Here is a 21,554-nt window from a genome sequence, read left to right on the forward strand (position 1 = left end):
ATTAATGACTGAGTCACTAAGTACTGCAAACTGTGATTGCCACTAGGGCATACAGGGCTATCTTAAAGCTTTTGAGGCTTGCCTTCAAAGCCGCTTTGGTTCCTCTGATATCCTCATCGGACCCTGTATATGCACAGATCAAATTGCATATTACCTGTAGGTTGTTGTGAGCTTTAGCTGCTTTTCTGGAAACCCAGAAGACCAGGACTGTTGGCTTCAAAAACCTAAGCGATGGCTGATGGATTTTGGAGATTAGTGAATTGCCACCAGCCACTGTAAGCAGCAGGTGTATTGCAGAGGTTGATCATTGAGGCTGATCTAGGGACAGGCACTTGGGGTATCACAGGCAGTCACTTCCTGTTGCTAAACTCCCTTATTAGGTACTGTGCAACATCACTTAACCTATTCACTTCTGCCTAATGCTCTTTCTCTTCCTATGTTCCCTATTTATTTCCTAGATCTACTATTACTGCAACATTCCTGGTTCTTACGTTTCCTAACTGCCTACTTGTGCGCTTTTGCAACCCTTCTCTGCTCCAGAGGATTTTGACACAGTAGGATATTTACAGCATAGAGGAGCAGGATGGCAGTCACAACAGACTGTTTTTGAAGTGCCCAGCTGGAAACTGCAGTTGGCTGCATGCTCTCACCTGCTGTTTAAAAGAAGAAAATACCAGAATTTAAGTTTCATTTAAAAAAATCTAACCTTCAGGTTGGCAAAAATAAATCTAAATTTGAGCCCTTGGCCTCAAAAGGCACAAACTAGTCATACTTAATTTTGATTTTGCTAAAAAGTAAATGAAAATGCCGGCGTCATCTTAGAATGTAGATGTGTAGGCGGCATTGTGTTTTGTACCACTAAAATGTGAAATTAAAACGTGCACTTGAATCGTGACCTACAGATGGGTTTATGGCCTCCTTGACATATTTCCAAGAGGATGCTGTTTTTGGATTATGCATAGAAGTTTCACTAAGCTAATAAATTCATATGGACAAAAGACTTTAGAATCACGGTCTCCTGGAATATGTGGATTGAACCTTTCCAATATTATACTTACAGCCTATCTACACAAATCTGTTTTCTGTGTTCTGATTGTAGGCACTCAAATGACATTTCTATGAATTAATAATGAGCAGAAATAACTTTTAGGATATTTATGGGGAAGTACTGATTATAGAAGGAAAGTCAGCTACGAAGATGAGGGGGATAAAGAGGAGCTTAAAGTTCACTTCAAGTTGACTACATCTTTAAACTGATTTGAGACATATCTAGGCAAACTGGATGGCAGTTGCATTTCTGTTTTAACTGCTAGTGCTTTCTGTTTGAGCCTGACTGCTGTGCCTGCCCATTATGATGGTCTTTTCTCTGTGTTAGCACTATTGTTGATTTTTCTTTGTTTGCGTAGGTAAATCGAGCTGAAGTTCTATTGAATTTCCTCTTCGTTCAACTTCAGATTTGTTTATGGGAAGGTCATTTTTCTGATAGTTGCGATTTCATTTCCTCAGATCTGCTCAGCTTTGGTTTTGCTCTAATTTGCTAGTAAGACTATGACTAAAAAAAGACAGAAAATGCTTTTTTAGTATCTCCTTTATTGCTGCAGAATGAGAAGCTAACCACCTGATATGCACTTTTTCTAAATATAACTTTAATCTTTTGCTCTATTCTGAGCTCTTGTAAACTGCATGTATGCCCAATATTCAACTGGCTGCAATCCTGCCAAAAAGGCTTACGTTACCTGAGAAAATTTTAGTTCCATTTTCAGCAGTTCAGGTTAGAAGAGGCAATTTAATTAATCTGCTGGAGGCCAGGCTGAAGTGCGAGCGTAGTCTGTGAGGAAGAGGGTAGTGCTATACATAACTTTGGTATATTTTGAGATGTTTCCTGTAATGACTGAGTGCATTGAAGATATTTTACTGGAAAATGGTAGCTTCTAGTTCCTTTGAATGAAAAGGAAAAAGTCTAAATTTTTTTTGTTTTTTATTTTTTATTTTTTTGACAGAGCTCTCTCTCAAAATGGCAGAAGCCCATCAAGCGGTAGCATTTCAATTTACAGTAACTCCAGATGGGATCGACCTGCGCATGAGCCATGAGGCACTCAAACAAATATACCTATCTGGTGTCCATTCCTGGAAGAAAAAGTTCATCAGATTCAAGGTATTTAAGACTGGCACAGTCAAGTCTATCATACTTGATGTTTATTTAACGTTTTATTGAAGTCTTGTTTAAGTAGAACTCTTTGTGTCTATATGGCAAATAAATATCCTTATTGTGAAAGACTTGTGTGGGCTTTAGTGAAGACAGGGCATACTGAGAAAGGTAGCACTGGGTGATGCTGTGCTAAAATTACAATGCGAAGGCTGAAAGGATGTGTCTTTTTGGTCCGTTCTATGGAACCAATATGATACAGATGTCAGTTAACTATGGTTTTAATTTACTTCGTTCTTTTCACAGTAGGTCATCTAATTAAATTATCTTTTAGCTTAAGTCAGAAATGCAACTTTTTGGGGAGGGAGTGGGGGTGAGAGATGAGCCACATCACATAGACTAAGGGTCTTGTACCTCTTTATATATGTACTCTTTACCAGAATTAAGGTTTGAAATTAGGGAGAAGTGTTCCATATTTTCAGGTGATTTTTTGAACATCTGTCTTATAAATTATGCTAAGTAGTAATGTTTCTGCTGTGTGTTATGGGTATAAATGCAGCTGTCTGAGGTATTTGATCTAGGTTGTTCGGCGTTTATCCAGTTTTGTTCATGGGGCCATAAATGGCACTATCTGTTTTATTAATAGTAACCTAGGTAAACTGCAGGCTAACTTAATTATCTCTTTCAAATGCATACTTCTAAAATGTAGTCTTAATAAAAAAAAAAAATCTTATAAAGCTATGAGAGGGGAATGTTTAAATGGCATAGAAAAACTTGATTCTGATTTTCAGTGTCTTGTCCAGCAGAATATTTTTAAATGGATATTCTACATGGCAAAAAGGCCTGACTTGGTGCAAGTGGGAACTGCTGAGGTGTCACTTGTTCTACAGAAGCTTACTAATTTCAGTATTTTTAGGAAAGACTTACGGGCAGGATCAGTATTGTCTGCAAAGAACTTCAAGTTCCTTTCATTCCTGATGTTGTTGTGACAATTTTCTGCAGCATAGCTTTTTTTTATTCCTCCAGTAGTCCAACTTAACTATATCCATTCCCTACCTTATGAGTTAAACATATAGAAGAAAATGTTGGAAAATCCTAACTTCTTGTTTAAAACTGAATGACTTGAATGTGTTGATTTTTTTTGTTTCTTTCCATGGTAATATGAAGTCAACCGCTTTGGTATGAAAAAATTATGTGAAGGCTTTTCTTTCCAGAATGGAATTATCACAGGCGTTTATCCTGCTAGCCCATCTAGCTGGCTTATTGTAGTTGTGGGTGTGATGTCAACAATGTATGCCAAAATTGATCCTTCTTTAGGAATAATAGCTAAAATCAACCGAACCCTTGATACAACGTAAGTAGATTGGCATCTTACATTATTCCTCTAAACTGAATCAGTTTGATTTGTAACTACTCTTCATGTAAACCCCATTGAAGTGCAGTCAATATTTGAACAGCATGTTTGTGACAGAGTAAACTTAATAAGCGAAAGGTTTAAGAGGTATAAAATGTGTAGGCTGTTATACCAGTATTACTGCATTTTTTTTTAATGAGCATTTGTGTAGCACAGTTGGCAACTTCTGTTGCCTTTGTTCTGGCTAGGCGAGAGGATGTTTGGAAGAAATGTATTAAAAGGGGACAAACTGACATGAAGCTTGTGTAATGTCTACCTGCAGTATGGCGGGGCTTAGGATGGCACTGTTAAGTTCTCGTTAAAACATAAACTGACATTAACTGGCACCCGCTGGCTTTTGTTTTACATAGAGGCTATATGTCGAACCAAACACAGAATATCGTGAGCGGAATACTTTTTGGCACAGGGCTTTGGGTGGCCCTTATTGTCACAATGCGCTACTCTCTAAAAATGCTGCTTTCTTATCACGGTTGGATGTTCGCCGAACATGGCAAACTTTCTGCAGGCACCAGATTCTGGATGGTAAGGATACATTGCCTTTTTGTTTGTACCTTAATTTCTATCTGATCTGTATTCAAAGCCTTAAAAGGGACAACTTTGGTTGTTTTTTTTTTTCCCTTCTTGCTTGTCCTTTCCATAGGATGGGATGGGAAGCTGCTAGGTAGAGATTCTGGTAATTACTGTCTTACTTTTGATGCTATAATTAAACTACTCGGAATAGCCTTGTAGAAGGAAGATCACTTGAAGAATAACTTCTAAATTTGCCAACACCTTGGGACCGTATGACTCAAATACCTACTTTTTCTCTACGCGCAAATACAGTTAAATGAATGTGGGCTGCAGCCACAATGACGGTCTTCCCCAGAAAGTGCCACCCTCATTCTTTGTTGAAGTTGAAATGTTGGGATTTCTAGTCGTCCACTCCATGCACCGTTATTTTTGAGAATGAGTGTAATCTTTTCACCTTTAAAGTAAAGTAACTACAGCTTCTGGTAATGTGGCTTTCAGTTCAGTGGAGCTTGGATATGCTTGACCTAAAGGAGTTGGTGGTGGACTCAAATATTTTATGCTTTCCTCTTAGAGTCCAAGAGGACTGTTTTGAAAGACTGGTATTAGACTGCATCTACCAAGCAGTTTGAATTGAAGTTCTTCATAATTTCGCTCCTGTGATTAATCTTCTTTAGCGATGTTGTACTTGAAATCTTTTCAGTCTAGTAACTGATATCCTTCTTATTGAAAATGCGTGACTTCAGGTGTATTATGCCGAACAACTAACCGGAGTTGTATGCTGCATTTGTTTGTTTATGGTAACTTTTATTTTATGTTGAAAGAAAATAGCATTGAATGTCCTTTCAATCCATTTAGCAGTATGTTTCCAAAATGTATTGGAGATGAATGCGCGAGGTAGGTGGATTGTTATGCCTTCCCCCCCCCCCCCCATTTATGTAGGAACAGTGACAGAGATGGTAATCTGTTTCTTGTCAGGATGAGATTAAACAGATCTGGCTCCTGTTGATAATTACGGTGCTTTGGAAAAGGGTTTAAGAGGCTGTCCTTTCCCTCAAAGGATGTGGTAGGGGTGAAGTGAGGGAGTATACATACTGGTTCTCCTAAGGATGAAGCAAGTTTTTTGTTATTCAAACAACTGTTTCAACTCCTTCTCCAGTGTTGTAGAAATAACTAAGATAAAATTAGTCTCTGCAGCCTCGAAGTTTAACTGATATGTTAGACTAACAAAATGTGGTGATTTCTTATGGGAGGTGTTCGGTAACAAGCATACAAAAATGATGCACTAAAATAATTGAGTTGAATATTCATCTGTTACAAATGAAATTTCTAATTGATAGTTTCTCCTGGAAGTGGTATCGAGAGCCTCCTGACTTGAATTTGTACAGTGCAGGCTCTGAATGGTAAGGCTTGCTGTCAGCTGCTTGAAGTTCTCACTGTCTGGGTTTTCAGCATGTCCTAGCAAATGGATATTTTAAAGCTGTTAATTTCCATTATAATACCAGCCTTAAACAGTGTGAACTGTAGTGCTACTTACCATGCTCTGCTGTATATTATGTTTCTGGCTTCTTAAGAAGCTCTTTCTGTTCTCGGTTTAAAATGCAGATTGCTATAAAGGTGCATACCCACCAGTGTCTCACTTCTGCTTAATATGAAGTTTTATTTGAATCCCTTGTTTGCTCTTTAATTATTTCCCACCAAAGGGAAGAGTGGTTTTCCCTAGTGAGAGTACTAACTGCCTTAGCTTTCTAGATGTTTATTACCTCGTGATATTCTGTAATTTGTTGGAGAGGTTTTCCAATTTTTTTTTCCTTAGCTGTTTTTCTGATTAAAAGCATGAAGAACTGTTACTGTGAATTTGCTGTCCTCTGTTCAAATAGTCAAGCATCTAGAAAAACGGGGCTTTGAGCTCAGTCACAGGGCAAAGGGTTTCCCAAGCTAGCTGGAAATCTGGTGCAGCTTTTAAGGAAAATGTTTAATCTTCCTAATAAGTTAAATTTCCTGTAGCAGTATTAGGGGAAAAATCCAAGTAGTGGCTGCAGTTAAAAAACAAATCTGCAAACAGATGCAAAGCCCGCTAGAATGAGATCACTTGTTGTGTCTGGATATGAAATCAGGGAAGTTAAGTATGTCTGTGTTTCAGATCACCTTGTTGGTCTCAAACTGTTAAAAATTGTCTAGTATAAGTTTACTTAAGAGATAAATACCTTGGAATATGTTTGCTGTTAACGTCAGCTGAGCAGGTACCCTCTTTCTCTCTGATAAAATTTCAGCCTTGCATGGCTTAAGAGTTTTGGTGTAAAACTGTTTCGTTTCTGCATGAACAAGGGTGGAAAGCAGCTTTTCTTCTGACAGTCTGAGCTATCTTTCCGACCTGGCTTTAAACTTGTCTTGTCATGAAGCGCAACTGGATTTCATTGAGCTGATCGCCAAGCACATGCATGTATGTCTAACATCTCTCTGATGCAAATCCCTTTGCAGGGAGGTCTTTGTTCCTTGGTAACACTGCAGTTTTTCACAGTTGTGCTGCCTGAAGCAGCCTCCTGTAGCTGTGCTGACCAAGGAAAAGGAGAGGAGAAAAAGCTATAGTCTAAGAAATAGTTCTGTCAGTTGCTGAAAATCTTGTTTTCTGGGCCAAGCTCTGGGAGTTTAGTAATGAAACTTTGTGGTCTATTTTTTTTCGTCCCCAGTTTAAATACTGGGCTTCACAAAGAAGCTTCCACTGGATTGTTGGTGTAATATTTGCTTTGATGCTGAAGTGGGGTGATATGTCGGGATCCTTCCACGTGTAGCCCAGAAGCTGCATGACCTAGACGTTCAGCCTCGTGCATGTTGCAGCTGAGGAGAGGTCATAGATGGAAATGCTGCTTCTGTGCCCTGTGGAAAATAGGGGTGCTGTAAAACTTAAAGCTGAGATGGGAGCTGGTTTGCTTTGGCTGTTCTCTTTGTAATAGAAAGTACCGAGTGTAACACTGGCATGCTTGCACAACTTGGTGTGTTCAAATCCTGCAGGCGACTACTGGAGACAGACTCGTGCTTGAAGAGAAACCCTGTAACAGCAATACTATTACTGCTGTTGAGCTATAATTTTGGAAAATACTGGACCGTGATTCCCAAGCTTAATTATAATATTTTATGATGGCTATAATTATCTAGGATTCTTAGCTGAGCGAGAGGCTTGATGATAATCCCGTTTTGAAGCACAGTATAGATATTTTGTAGTGTCTGCTATATAAGTAAAAGATCAACATGTAGACTTGCTTTTTAAATCTTCACAGACAAAAAAAGCATTGCATAACTCTGTCTTTATTTTGGATTGAGATTAAGGTATGCAGTACATAAAGAGCAGTTTTGCTTAGTGACGAGAGCATTGTGTGAGAAGTCGGGAGGTCTCAATGCCCCTCTATTCTACTGGACTTTAGGAACTGAACTTTAGGAAGGTTTAACCTTTAGGAAGCTGGATTGCCAGTGCCTTGTTTTCTTTGTGAAGCAGTGATAAAGATATCGGTCTGTGAAAGTTTAGTGCAATATCATTTACTGATTAAAAGAACTGAGTTACATTACTCTTTTACTCCACCATGCTCCTTTGTTGAGCCTAATAATTTGAGGCATGTATTTTGGTTTTGTCTTTTTTCAGGCACTCGTGAAACTCTTCTCAGGACATAAGCCCATGTTATACAGCTTCCAGACATCTTTACCACGGTTGCCGGTTCCATCCGTGAAAGACACAGTCAATAGGGTATGTTGAAAGAATTTAACTCACTTTTTTTGGTAACATTGAATCCATATATAGATGTCCTCGTGGTCTTTTTCCGTGCCTTATATAATCACTATACGGTGGTAATTAATATGGTCTACCAGATTAACACTTCTGCACAGAAATTAAAATAAAGGCTACAAGAGACCACTGAAACCAATGATAATTTGAAGCCAAAGGTGGCATGTTAGTTTATTACTGGATCATACGATATCAGTCGATGCGGCACTATGTAATGAAGTATGACTTCCGGGGGTATTTATTAGTCTCTGACAGATCTGTTTTTATCTTTCGCAGCTTGAACATACAGTGTGTGTCTTATGACACACAATCTTATAGCAAAGTGTGCAAGTAAGACAGTATGTCACAGAAACTGAAGGCTTCATTTCTAGAGGCTTAAAACTCCTTCTGCCTGATCTTCAAGAAGCAGTATCAATTGACTTAAGCAACAAAAACAATTCCAGAAGCTGCCAGCTTGCTATAGCAAAGGGGAAAAAGAGATAATTTAAAGCCGAAGTACTGAATTCTTTATGTAAAACATCTTGCCTCTTGAGAGGAAAATATATCTTTAGAAAAGTCACCTTTTTCATGTGTGATTTGCTGACAAATGCCTGGAAAAGATTTGTTTCTATAGTTTGAAAGCGTGCACTCAGTACAGGAGGTTATACCCTTATTTTACCAACATAATACTTGCAACCCTGTGAATTGAGTCTGAGTGCTCTTTGTCTACTGTTCAAATGCTTTGTGAAGAAATGACAGCAAGCCGCAGATCAGAGACTGCACTGACACTGATTCTTTTCTTCTTTTCTAGTATCTGGAATCAGTTCGGCCGCTTATGAATGATGGAGAGTTCAGAAGAATGGAGGGTCTGGCCAAAGATTTTGCATTTAATTTGGGACCAAGGCTTCAGTGGTATTTGAAGCTAAAATCTTGGTGGGCCACAAACTATGTAAGTAGATAAATAAGAGATGTACTGTTTAACTGACATAATTTAATTTGTTCCATGATGCATTTTTGCCTTAATTTTCATTCTTTCTGAAACTTAAAAGAAGGCCAAAAAAAAACAAAACAAAAAAAAAACCAGCCTGATGTTTTATAAAGTGCATTTGAGACCACTTAATTTGGACAGAAATAAGTTGATGTGGATAACATGGTAAACGGGCAATGCAGTGAGTAGAACTTGAATGCAGGAATCCTAGTCTTGTGTTCGTTATTCTGGAGCAGGCTACTTACCTTTGCTGCTGTCTATGGTAGCTTTTGAGTTCTGCTTATTTGTTTGTTAAGCTAATTTATAACTTAGCACTGGGCCTGGCTGCCCAGATAGTTTACAAGAGTGATTTAGGTCAGCGTTTCTGTTTAGAGCTGCCGAAGCATATAGAAGAGAAACATAGGCAAGAATCAGAACAATGTATGTTCCTTACCAGAAAGGAAACCCAATACCACAGTGAGAGATGTGTAATGTAATTCTTTTCTGAACTATTAACTAACACTTAGCTGTACACAGTTACCCTGGCTTAGGCTGAATAACATTCAGGAGATCTGATGCATTTTAAATGTTAGCTGAAGAAGATAACTTCTTCAAAAGCATATTATCGGAGAGTTGCAGCTGAAACTTTGATTTTAGTTGTCTGGCTCTTTAACTAATTTCCCTAAATATTAACACAAAGAGTGTGCGTGTGTGTGTGGAGGGGGTGGTTCTTGTTTTAAGTATTATATTGCACAGGGTTGTGGCATTATTAACCTAGCAGAAACCAGGGAAACATCGAGATTTTACTTCTTTTTTCTTTTCTCCCCCCCCCCCCCTTCATATTGCAGGTTAGTGATTGGTGGGAAGAATATATCTACCTTAGAGGACGTGGACCAATTATGGTTAATAGTAACTATTTTGCAATGGTAAGTAAATACTATAAACACCTCACGTGGCAAAGAGGCACTATAAAAGTTCTGCTGGGAATCTTACTTCTTGGTATCTTCCTTCTGGAACTCCATTGCCATTACGCATGTGACCTTTGTTTTTCTTCCTTCTAATATAAGATGCAGCCCAGGTCTTAAAGTATAGAGGTAATTTATAATGGAGACTTAGCACGTCTGCCAATTACAGACTCATGCAGTAATGACTTTTTATAGTTATTTGCTTACTGCAGTAAGCATTGCCCCACCTTGCAAAAGCTCCATGTAAAATGTTGTCGATAACGCAGTTCAGTGGGGTGTTGTGCTCATTAACAAGTATCTCTTCTAGAAGTGAAAATGTAAAAGGCCCTGATATGAAAACCAAAAATACAAAATGCAGCAGTCAAGTTTGAAGCCATCAAGTCACCACAGTAGTGCGCTTTGTATATTTTAAAGCCTTTTCTGTAACGTCATCAGAATAAACTTCAAGGGAAAAAGTGCGTGAGAAGTACACAAGTACTTTTCTCTATATAATGTGGTACTCGTATTAATTTCTGATTCCTGTGTACTTTACAGGACTTCCTTTATTTAGCTCCCACTACCCTGCAGGCAGCTAGAGCTGGTAATGTTATCCATGCCATCCTGCTCTACAGGAAGAAACTGGACAGACAAGAAATCAAGCCAGTATGTATAACAGTTTAAATGGTTGCTGATCTTTTCCAGCACAGTCTGTAAGAAGTAGATCCATTTTTAAAATCTCTGAGGAGGGGAGGGGGGAATGTCTTGTGTCAGAACTGCACGTAAAATGTAACTAAATTTGTGGACTCAAATGTCTGGGCTGTCAGCTAAGCTGCGCATGGATGGAAACTACCAACTATCAAAAATACAGGCCTCTCATGTCAGCTGAAAAAATCCTCTGCTGTATTAGCAGTATTTAAAATTAACATATGTATTTGTCCAAAAGACAAATAGAGGTTTGTACTTCTATTTAAGTATTCCATCTAATGGAAGTTACTGGTATGCACTAAGCAGCTGCTGAAATCCTAATTTCCCAGCAGGAAAACATGTTGACATATTTGCTGCTAAAACCATTCTTAAGGGAGAATTTTAAATAATCTTTGCAATAGCAGCAGGTGGATCATATGAAATAGGCTGTATTGTACGCTGAACTTTAAACTATACTTGAAAGCAAGCAGGACATATTTATGCGTCTCTTTCAGATTTCCTTGTATAGTTGCCTAGCTTAAGTAAACGTCCCAAACGGGAAAAATCAGTTGACTTGGTTTATCAAGGTGGAAATTAAAATATGATTGTTGCTGGGATTTAATCTTTTCTTAACAGGATGTAACCCTGAAGCTAGGCTATTTTTTAAAAAAAGGTGAATTAAAAAAAAAAAAATCTCTGAAATGAAATGTAAGCAATTTCATGATTTACTCAAAGTACTTACCTCATATCACCTCAGGACACTGGGCTTCCTGAAAGCTTCAGTATCCTTCAAGCAGGCAACAATCAAGTGTTAGATTTATTTCTATTCCATATTTTATTTAAACAAAACCCCAGCCTGCATACTCATTCTATGACACTGAAATGGATGCAGTATGCACCTAGTGTCATACACCCAAAGAAACATGAAGAAACTGGTTTCTGAACGGTTGTGCTCTTCAAAGCAGATGTCCTAGAGAAATTCCTCTCCTGTTTTGTTTATATACATGTTACCCAGATGATTGGAACAAATACAGTGTGTCTAAGAAATCGTATTAGGCAGGCAAAACTGCATTTGAAAAGCTCCAGACTTCAGAGAAAATTAGATCCTGATTTGGATTTTGTGACTGTAAGAAAATCTGTCTGAAAAGAAAGAGTGCAGCTGAGTAGTCGCTAATACTGCTTTATAAGGAACTTTCAGCACAGGTCGCCCTTGCGCTTCTCTGTCATATTGTGATTTCTCTTACACACTGGCTTCAGTGAAGAAGGTATTGCTAGGTATTACTAAATGTTTAGTATCTCGTAGTACTGAGTTTTACCTGGCTTTATTCATGGGTAATGCTATCCCAGTGGTGTTTCTGTGGTCTTTGATTTGTATTTTGAATGTAGGATTCCCTCTCTCATAATGTGTTATGGTGGTAGATCTCTCACCAGCTCTTAGTTATGTGACAAAAGTGCTGTCACCACTGCCAGGGAAGAAGTGTCCTCTTGTTAGCCCAAGTATTCATACAGCTGGGTGGTAGTTTTGCTTTGACACCAATGCTTGCGCTTGGGTGAGTGTGTGGGGGTTTCTTTGTGTTTTTTTTCTTCTCCCCACTTCACTGCACAGTGAGCAAATGCTCACTAGAGAATGAAGTAGCTCTGTTGGTGGTCATGGCAGGGATGTGATTACTTGTATATAACTGAAAATGCGAGAATTTGAACTTTTAAACTTATTTGTGGATCCATAGGAACAAAAGATAAGAAATTAAGAGATAATGCCTGCTCCATGTGTATGTTTTGCACCCAGTCTGGCCACTGAGAGCTCCTTGGATTTCAGTTGATAGCTTGCTTCAGTCGTCCCTTCTGAAGGGGGAGTTTTTAATAGGGAGGGGGGAAAAAAAAAAAAAGAAGAGAAAGAATTGCAGCTACTGGAATGTCAGTGCAATCTTCCATGCGTAGTTCAAGGGAAGACAAGGAACAAATTTCAGTTGATGCATTTTAAATCTTCTGTTCTACAGCCTCTCTTTAACCAGACTTTGTTTTTACTTTCCTTTAAAATTGCTGCCTATATATATATATACACATATATATAAAATTACAATTTTAATCTGTTTGCGGCATAGATTCTTCTGCTGGGATCTACTGTTCCACTCTGCTCAGCTCAGTGGGAGCGGATGTTTAATACCTCCCGTATCCCGGGAGAGGAAACAGGTAAGCAGGACCAGCCAAGGAGAAGGAACACCTTCAGGGAATTCAGATGGGTTTGGGAGGTATTTTCTGCTAAAATCTCCTTTTCCCAGGTAAGGATCTGAAAGATGTAAAGGTCACCATTGTAGTTGTTTCTCAGAATTCAATGAATCACTACAGAGTGCATAAATATTTTTCCTTTTAGAGTGACTTTGGAACTTCGGTGTTTTCTGTCTCTTCCTTTATTTAAAAGCTGACTTCAGCAAACTGTTGTCTGCCCTGTGTTTTATATGTAACCTTTACTTTTTTCCATTCTGCTTCTTCAGGCTCCTTTGGTATCCATGTTATCTTTGTGAAAGCAGTGTTCTCTTATCTCAGCCATTCTAAAGTCTGTCGTCTTTTGTTTGCTTGACTTTGCTTTTTTCCTTTCAGCTTCTGATTCACAATACCATCTCAATGTGTTCTTCTCAGTATGAACACAAGTTGTTTACATGGCTTAGAGACAGGTACAGTCTTAGTCCTGTCAAAGATTTCAACCCCACCGTTAACCGTGACCATTTGAATGCATTATAAAATACCAGCCACGCTAAGAAAAGTGTATACTTGTTTTTTCGTAGCTTCTGCGCTGCCCCAACTGCCAGTTATGGATTGATTATCCTAAGTTGTGGGTAACTTAAGTTTTTACATTTTAATGCTGAATAAAGGGAGGCAGTTAACCATGTAATTCTGGGATATTCCATCTCCTTTTTTTTAACTGCCTTCCATCGCATGGCAAGGATCCTATCGCTTATCCGTATTAGAGTTTGATTGCTCATCCCAAGTAAGAGTGGCGCTCTTTAATAATAGACAGACCTCTGTAAGATGCATGGTTTTTCTGGGTACGTGTTCCAGACTTTCCATCGACTTCTCCGGAAACTCATTCGCTGGTGTAAATGTTGGTGCCTGCCGTACTGAACGGTTATATCTCGGGCTTAACTAGTATGCTGGTTTGGTCAAGGTACACTTGACTTGCACTTTGGTGTGTATTCTGTAGTGGATTGGAGCTTTAAAATTCCTGCATCCAGCTGTCCTGGAAGTTCTGAAGAGCTTCAAGCTTTTGCAGCTTTATTCTCAGCTAATATTCTCACAGCTGAGCTTCTTTTGCTGTTGGAGTGCTTTCTATAAGACCTTGAGCTATACCATAGGCCTCTCTGCTGTGGATATCTGCTGAACAGCCTCTGGGAATTGAATTCACGCGTTTACCTAGCACCATGCCATTGTGGCAGCCTCCAGAATGGAGTATGGCATCTGTCCAAGTTATCCTTACAGTCACGAATAGCGTGAAAGAGTTGCTGGTAATTTGGAACACAAGGGGTTGTTGGTTAGTCACCTACGCTGGGAGTGCACATACAGACTGTGGCTTGAAGATGAGAGATTGTGGTTTTTGTTTTGTTGTTTTTTTTTCTTCCCATACCTACAGTTTCTTCGAGATGTGTAATCCCCTCTTATGTTCCCACTTGCCTTTGAGTGCATTAGTTCCCTCTCAGCTGCTGAATAATAAGCTTAAGAGTTTCTAAACAGACGCAGGTATATGTCTGCTTCTCTTTTCCCTGCCTACGTGCAGCGCATGCAGGATTGCTGGCATTTGCTGTCCTGTATCGAATACGTTTTTTGTGGGGGGAGGTGTTATCCAATAAACAAAGCCATGGGCCTGTATCGGAGATAAGGATTTTACTCCCGGTTCAGCTGCTGGTCTTTCGGTAGATTACTGAGAAATTATTTCCCAGCTATGCCTCAGTTTCCTTATCTGCAAAACTGACAGAAAGGTACCTCCCTACTGTGGAAACCCATGATCATGAACTCTGACATTAACTGTGGTCTTTATAGTCCTAGATACTAGCACGTTTTAAAAATCTGCCTTTTAGGCAGCTGTAGTGTATGAGCTATTCTCAGTTGGAATACTTCAGGTACTGAAAGCACTTGCCTTTGTGTCGCCCCCCCCCCCCCCCCCAAAAAAAAAAAAAGGTATGAACTGTTTGCGTATAACTTTGAATTTGGGGTTCTGTCAGTCTGAACTGAGTTTTGCCAAAAAGCTATAAAATCAGCATGTTCTAATTATAACACCTATTAAAATACATCCTGTACCTGTTTATACTTCCCCCTAACTTCTCCTGCTTCAGGCTTAAAGTATGTCAAATAGAAATACAGTCAGCTTTGTAAAGTTAACTTCTTTTCCTAAGTGCTTTTCACTTCCCATTCTGCTTTTTCAGTTTTTCATATTTTTCTTTTTCTAAAAGAAAAGACTTATCTCATTCTGCCTGTGCACAAGTGACTTATCTTTGTTTTTCAAATACTTACTGAAAAATATATTTTCCCCAAATTCTGAAAAGTAGCTTGATTTCTTGCTGCCTGCTTTAAATGATCTTTTGAGTATGTTAAGGTTGCTACAGGAGCAGCATCTCTTTTTTGTTTTAATGCTTTCATGTGGTTGCTGATAAAATCTTAATAGACGTTATATCTGACAATTGCACAATTGTTTAATTTTCATGTCTTATAGCTAGGTACATGGTGGAGTAAGCTGTTTATTTTAAGCAGAGAAGARCCTTTATGTCTTTCCATTCCCATTAACCATAGGAAACCTGTGCAACATGTTGCATGCTTTTTTTTTTTTTTGCATTTGGACTTAAGAGTTGTCCTTTTGCATGGATGCATCATGTACATGACATGAGCACAGATGCTTTCCTGACTCTGGTTGGGATGATGGAGAAAGCTACCTCACTAGATGATGGCTCTGCTGCTTTTTTCGCCCTTCTGTGGGCTACTGTCTCCAGTGCAGGAGCAGAAGAAGCAACTGTGTCGTTTCTCCTCAGTTCATAGCTCACTATATTAACAGATTTGGAAATTTGACAGTTGGGGAGTGGTGCTTAGGCAGTGCCAGGAGGATAGTCAAAGGCTCAAACATATAACTGCTTCTGATCAACAGATGGAGCTTATCTGACAAAACATTATGGCTAGTTGAGAGCACCCAAAGTATAAAGCATTTCAATGGTACTGTGTTTCTCAAATTTGTCAGACTTGTGACTTCTTTTCTGAGACTTGGTCCTCATTTTTGTAAATAAAGTTAAGAGGAACTTGTGGCCTAGGTTTCTCCTTTGCTGATTACCATAACGTTGCACTTTATGGCCATACATGGAGTACTCTGCTCTGTATCTGCCAGGATAAATGTGAACAGAAGCTCATAGGACTTAATTTGGGCTCTCTTGTGGATTTCCCCCAGCTTGCTCCAAGAGCTGTCTAGCCCTTGAACACTGGTGGTTTAAAAGTACCTTCACATAGACTCATTTAGCATTCTTTTGCTGACTGCCTAATCAAACTACAGACTCAGGGCTCACTTTGCAGTTACTGAAATACAGAATTAGTTGCTTAATACTGGCATCTAGTATGGAAACTGTTGGTGTTACACRTGCAAATAATTATCACATCTGGGTATCTGACACTTTCATGCAGCATTCTTTGTGTGCTGAAATCCTGAAATAATGTGGGCTACCAATAGTGTTAATTCTACGCTGTACTTGCTACTTGTTAAAAAATAAATAGGCTAGGCTAACTGGTAGTATACTGTATGCGGTGCGCATTTGATGTTATTTAATGTCAAATGTTTAGTGTATTAACGTTTTGAGACTTCAGCTTTGTTTTCACGTAACCGATTGTAATTCCAGATACTCTCCAGCATGTGAAAGACAGCAAACACATTGTAGTGTATCATAAGGGGCGTTACTTCAAAGTGTGGCTGTACCACGATGGTAGACTGCTGAAACCCCGAGAAATCGAACAGCAGATGCAAAGAATTCTTGACGACACTTCAGAGCCTCAGGCTGGGGAGCAGAAGCTAGCAGCTCTCACTGCAGGAGATAGGTAGGATTATTTTTCATATTAATTCTAATACTTGGAGCCGGTTGCATAATGTACTAGTTAAGCGTTGGCTTTGGAACTTTTAAAACCGTCTGCAGTCAGAATTATATCATGACCACTGATTTCATCCATTGCTGACGTGTAACAGCTGATCAGCTCAACTGGAGTTAAAAGTAACTTGGTGATGGCCACCCTATGTGCAGACTCCCTATACTTCTTGGAACTCAAAAGTTTGCTCAAATTGTGCAAAATTTTTATTGTAAGGGTAGTAACTAGAAGCTTCCCAGTGCGGAGCATACTTAAATTTTAAATCTGTTCTGGGTTCAATTTGTATCTTAAAGAGTATCTTAAATTTAAGACTGAGAATGTGAACTCAGTAACTACTATCACATATCCGTGATTTGAACCTGCAAAATAAAGCAGTACTTAACCAGTTGGTTCTAGATGCAAGGTAGTTGAATTCAGTTAAATTGTTGACAGGCTTACAGCTCAATTTGTCTGGTTTCTTCTGGACACTGGGGAGAGGAGGAGTCTTGAATTTTAATGCACTTTCCTACTCAGTGGTGTTCCTTTTTTCACACTTGCTTTTAGAGATAAATTTTTAGTTGGAAAAGCATTTGAATRTATAAGTAAATGTGGCACAACTATACAGAAATTTCATTGTGAACGTTCAGGACTGCTTTAACTTCAGATATGTTTGGGGCATTTATCGTAGATCTTTTCATGGAGATTTACCCAGGCTCTTATGTTTAGATGTTACAAGAATGGATGTTAATATCTGTGGATTGTTTTCATGACTTAATACTATTTGATTTTTTTATTTTTTTTTCTCCTGTGTAATAGATGCTTTCTTTTATTCAATTACAAATGTAGATGATACGGGCTATGCATCTTGCGTGCAGGCAAGATGCTGAATTTTGGAAAAATAAGCTTCAAATCAGTGTGATATGTGAGTTAGTTCCTAGGATTCCGCTGTACGTGTACTTCTGGAACTTTTCCCTGATAGTATAGTTTCAATGCAATGAAAGTAGATGCTTTAAATTTGATTAAAAATATACACAGATTGTCTTCTAGTGATCTTAACATTGCTAAAACATTGACTAATTTATGTAAGCTGGCTATAAACCAAATTCTTTCTACAGAGTACCATGGGCTAAAGCTCGGCAGGCTTATTTTAGCCGTGGAAAGAACAAGCAGTCCCTAGATGCCATTGAAAAAGCAGCATTTTTTGTGACACTGGATGACATCGAGCAAGGGTACAGGAAGGAAGACCCGGTGACATCACTGGATATGTATGCAAAGTCCCTAATACATGGCAGATGTTATGACAGGTACAGTGTTCACTTTGTGGAAAATCCCTTCTCTTTGATATAACGGTACTGATTCACGTATCCAATACATACGAATCAATGTCTTACAAGCTGATAAAATTATGCCTGTTTATTTAAAACATAGAAATTTGCTCATTGGTAGGTGACTTTGTATGAGAGAGATGACGTTTCTCTTGCGGTGTAAAAATGTTTTTAAAAGCCACAAAACCCTAGAAACATTCCCAATTTCTTTTTTAGGTGGTTTGATAAAACATTCACTCTTGTTGTGTTCRAGAATGGCAGAATTGGCCTGAATGCAGAGCACTCTTGGGCAGATGCTCCTATTGTCGGACACCTTTGGGAGGTAAGTGTTTTCTACAGGCAGCTAATGCAGAAGGTCGCGTGATGTTGTCCACGCAACAGTACTGAAGATCACGAGGTCCCTTTAAGTCGTGTGTGTTTGTTGCTGATAAGTGATTACGGGACTGCTTCTGTCTGACTCTTAGAGTGACTGTAGAATTTAAAGGAGCTTGCTAAAAACAGATTGCGTTGCCTTAATTTAATGGTCATAACTGTAACTTAATGAACATTGGTGTGTTCATGGGAAGCTGGTAAAAACCCTCAGCTAACTTGTCTAAGTCAATGGGTGGTTGCCTCTGTGATAGGACATTTTATTTTGCATGCGTACATGCTCCTGAAGAACTGAGCTCTAAAAAAGAAGAAAAAAAAAAAGAAAGGAAAAAAAACAACAACCCCCAAACCCCACACTTGCATGCAAAACTTAAAGAAATGGTACTGAGTTTAACTGTTCCTCTTAAGCCATTGCATCATGAGCTTCAGATTGATACGATCTTTAAATTGGCAGTTGTATTTATTTTCAGTGAATGGAATCGGTGCACTTTTGTCAGGTTCGTTCATCATGAGCATAGCTTATTGCTTGAAATCCTTTTTTGTTTGTGTTTTTTCCTTTTGAAGTTTAAGCAAATTATGTGACTGCATCTCTCAAAACTCTTTCATAAGCATTAACTAATTCTGATTTCATTATGCATTTGTGCAAATGGGTCTCAGGCCTGACTGGTGCCCCAAGTCACTTCCTAATTTTGTTATCTGAGAGTATCCATTTGCGTAAAAACAAAAAATCCTAATTATAATCACTAGCCAGGGAAGAAAGACGACAAATCTGATTTGAGATTAGCCTGACAGTCTAGCTTTGACTAGCTATTCTGCTCAGTGGAAAGGAGTTGTTTTTATCTTCTTCTAGAGAATGGTTGGTACACTTCAGTTCATGTCTCTGTGCTTGAGAATTACTATTAGTTGCCGCATTTCCTGCTAAGAATTAAAAAGCCTAAAATAAAATAAATAGAATTTCATTTCCTAGAAAATTACCTGTGGTTAGCTGTTTATAGCTTGTCTATTTTTAGAAAAAATTACAGTGAATTAGATTTTATTTCATGGGTGGCATGTTCTGTCTGCTAAGTGAGAAAGCTAAATTAAACTAGCGATTAGAAATACGTATGTAGAATGTGTAATAGGCTTTCGGCAAGTTTCTCCTTTCCATGTTGAGCAGATCAGTTGACTTTTATATGAAGAATGCTGTTTGGAAACTTGTAGGACAGAGCCTTTTTTTTTTTCATTTCTGTACTTTGCCCYATTGGTCATCTTGAAAACATTCCACTTCCCCACCCAAAAGCTCTAAAGCACGTATGAAATATGCTGCAATATTAGGTAGGATGTAAATTTTCAAAAGGACGAAGTGTTCCTTATTAAATTCTTGCAGGGGTATGCACTTACTGTGAAATGTTTCTTGATGCCCAAGTCTTAACAGGTAACAAACCTGTAGAATCTCTTCAGAATCTAAATTGAACAACGCTTGTGAAATCTAAGACTCGCTCTTAATACTGACAACTTTAGGGTGTTTTTTTAATTGAAACATTTTAATTATGTCAGTAACATCTAACAGAAGGCACTGGTGTAGTTGTGTGGGCATTTCTGTGCATGTTTGGTGTTCTCCCACTCGTAACAGAAGTAAAAATGTCTTAAAATAAGAGGTAGAACAGAGGGCTTTGCTTGCAGCTGTTTTCAGAGTTTGAAAATTATTGTATATTGTATTTCACTGTGTATTGAAAATGGAGTGTACCAATTTAACGGTGAAATCCTAATCTGACAGCTGCATGTAATGTGTTGTAATTCAAAAGATGTTCCGTTCTTTGCAGAACGTAATGACAACAGAGTATCTTGAACTGGGCTATTCGGAAGATGGACATTGCAGAGGAGATAGCAATCAAAATATTCCTATTCCTACCAAACTACAGTGGGAGATTCCAGAAGAAGTGAGTACAGAACAACTAATGGGTCGGGGAAGCAGTTGCTCTTTTCCTGAGCAGTCGTATCCCTTCAGTAGTTACCTTATTGATATGGTGCTTTAACTTCTTGAAAGTCCCATAAGATGCGTATTCTACATACACGGACATTAATCAGTTGTTTGCTAAAAACCGTAGTAAGGTGTTCAGGGTTTTTTGTTTTGTTTTATGCCACTTTCAAACTTCTGGCTAGGGAACGTCAAGTTTTTGCTAGAGATCTTTCTTCTTGGTAACATGTCAAAAATAAGTGGCCGCCCATTTTAAATGGTTACTGTACTACAGCGAGGTTTAAGTGGCTGAGGTTTCGTTGCTGTTGTCACAACAGATGCTCTTGAGTGCAAGGTTTCCCTGAGACTGTCTTTTTTTTTGTGTCCAGAATTCTGTCTGCATATCTAAAAGTTTGTTTTTTGCCTGAGTTCAGGACAAACTGTCCTAACCCTATTTGGATTTTAACTTTAAATAAAATGGTAGTGGTTTGGCGATATGTTTAATTAGGCATGTATGGCAGATCAGAAGCCACACAGTCATTGCCATTCCATATCTGCGTGTCACTTTTCTATGTTCTAGTGATCTGAAAAGTCTTAATATTGGGGGGGGGGGGATGTGAAATTCTGTTGGACTCCAAATATATATATGTACAAGCTTAACTATTCTATCTGAAAAATGAAAGCCCAGAGTGTCTTTTTTGGCTACTTGAATCTTAATTGTCAGGCGATTGAAAAAACTCCCTCTTTCCCTCCAAAAAAAAAGAGTATGTAGACAATGATGTTGACGGGCGTGCGTAATAGCAAGATATCTTATTTATCAATTAAAAATATATTTGTACTTTTTCGTCAGTTCTTTCAGGTGCCATTGAATGTATGCATATGTGTGTATTTGCACATTTGTGTATTTTATATGAAAGTTAATATTTACACAACATTAATATATTTTATTTATATTATGTATAATATGTAATATATAAGGTACATTATACTTAAAACTATATTCATGTATGTGTGTATATATAAATTTTTCTTTTTTTTTTCTTTTTTTTTTAGTGCCAAGAAGTGATTGAGAGGTCTCTGAGCACTGCCACAGCTCTGGCAGATGATGTAGACTTCCATTCATTTTTCTTTGATGCCTTTGGGAAGGGGCTAATCAAGAAAGCAAAAATCAGCCCTGATGCCTTTGTGCAACTTGCCCTGCAGCTTGCTCACTATCGGGTAAGAACAGACTGTTTTGAGCTTATAGAACCTCATTAAACTGGATGTAGTACCTTTGTGTACTTGTGATTAAAAAATATATGGCTGTGTAAAGTACATAGGCCCTGAGTCTGTGCAAGGTTATTAAAGACACTTAGTGGAAGCTGGAACAAGCCCTAAATAGATTACTAGCTGGGAATTCATTGTCCAAAGGTTGGCTTTTT

At 38.4% G+C, this 21,554-nt stretch overlaps 1 protein-coding gene across 9 annotated transcripts in view; it reads left to right on the plus strand.

Annotated features, from left to right (window-relative positions):
- Positions 1-21,554, plus strand: part of CPT1A (carnitine palmitoyltransferase 1A) — a 61,389-nt gene that overhangs the window by 11,645 nt on the left and 28,190 nt on the right. For 7 of the 9 annotated variants that reach the window (XM_026082091.1, XM_026082082.1, XM_026082089.1 and 4 more), the window contains 13 exons: positions 2,001-2,155; positions 3,361-3,500; positions 3,911-4,082; positions 7,705-7,806; positions 8,636-8,773; positions 9,640-9,717; positions 10,291-10,398; positions 12,522-12,609; positions 16,284-16,479; positions 17,619-17,807; positions 18,045-18,150; positions 20,000-20,116; positions 21,187-21,351. In XM_026082091.1, the coding sequence (XP_025937876.1) occupies positions 2,015-2,155; positions 3,361-3,500; positions 3,911-4,082; positions 7,705-7,806; positions 8,636-8,773; positions 9,640-9,717; positions 10,291-10,398; positions 12,522-12,609; positions 16,284-16,479; positions 17,619-17,807; positions 18,045-18,150; positions 20,000-20,116; positions 21,187-21,351 (1,740 nt within the window). In that variant the 5' untranslated portion in view covers positions 2,001-2,014. Of the gene's footprint in view, positions 1-2,000; positions 2,156-3,313; positions 3,501-3,910; positions 4,083-7,704; positions 7,807-8,635; positions 8,774-9,639; positions 9,718-10,290; positions 10,399-12,521; positions 12,610-16,283; positions 16,480-17,618; positions 17,808-18,044; positions 18,151-19,999; positions 20,117-21,186; positions 21,352-21,554 lie in introns of those variants that run through there. The other 2 variants (XM_026082087.1, XM_026082090.1) reach the window with 2 other exon arrangements.

Source organism: Apteryx rowi, unplaced genomic scaffold (genome assembly GCF_003343035.1).
Source record: "Apteryx rowi isolate R43461 unplaced genomic scaffold, aptRow1 scaffold_566, whole genome shotgun sequence".
Taxonomy (NCBI): Eukaryota; Metazoa; Chordata; class Aves; order Apterygiformes; family Apterygidae; genus Apteryx; species Apteryx rowi.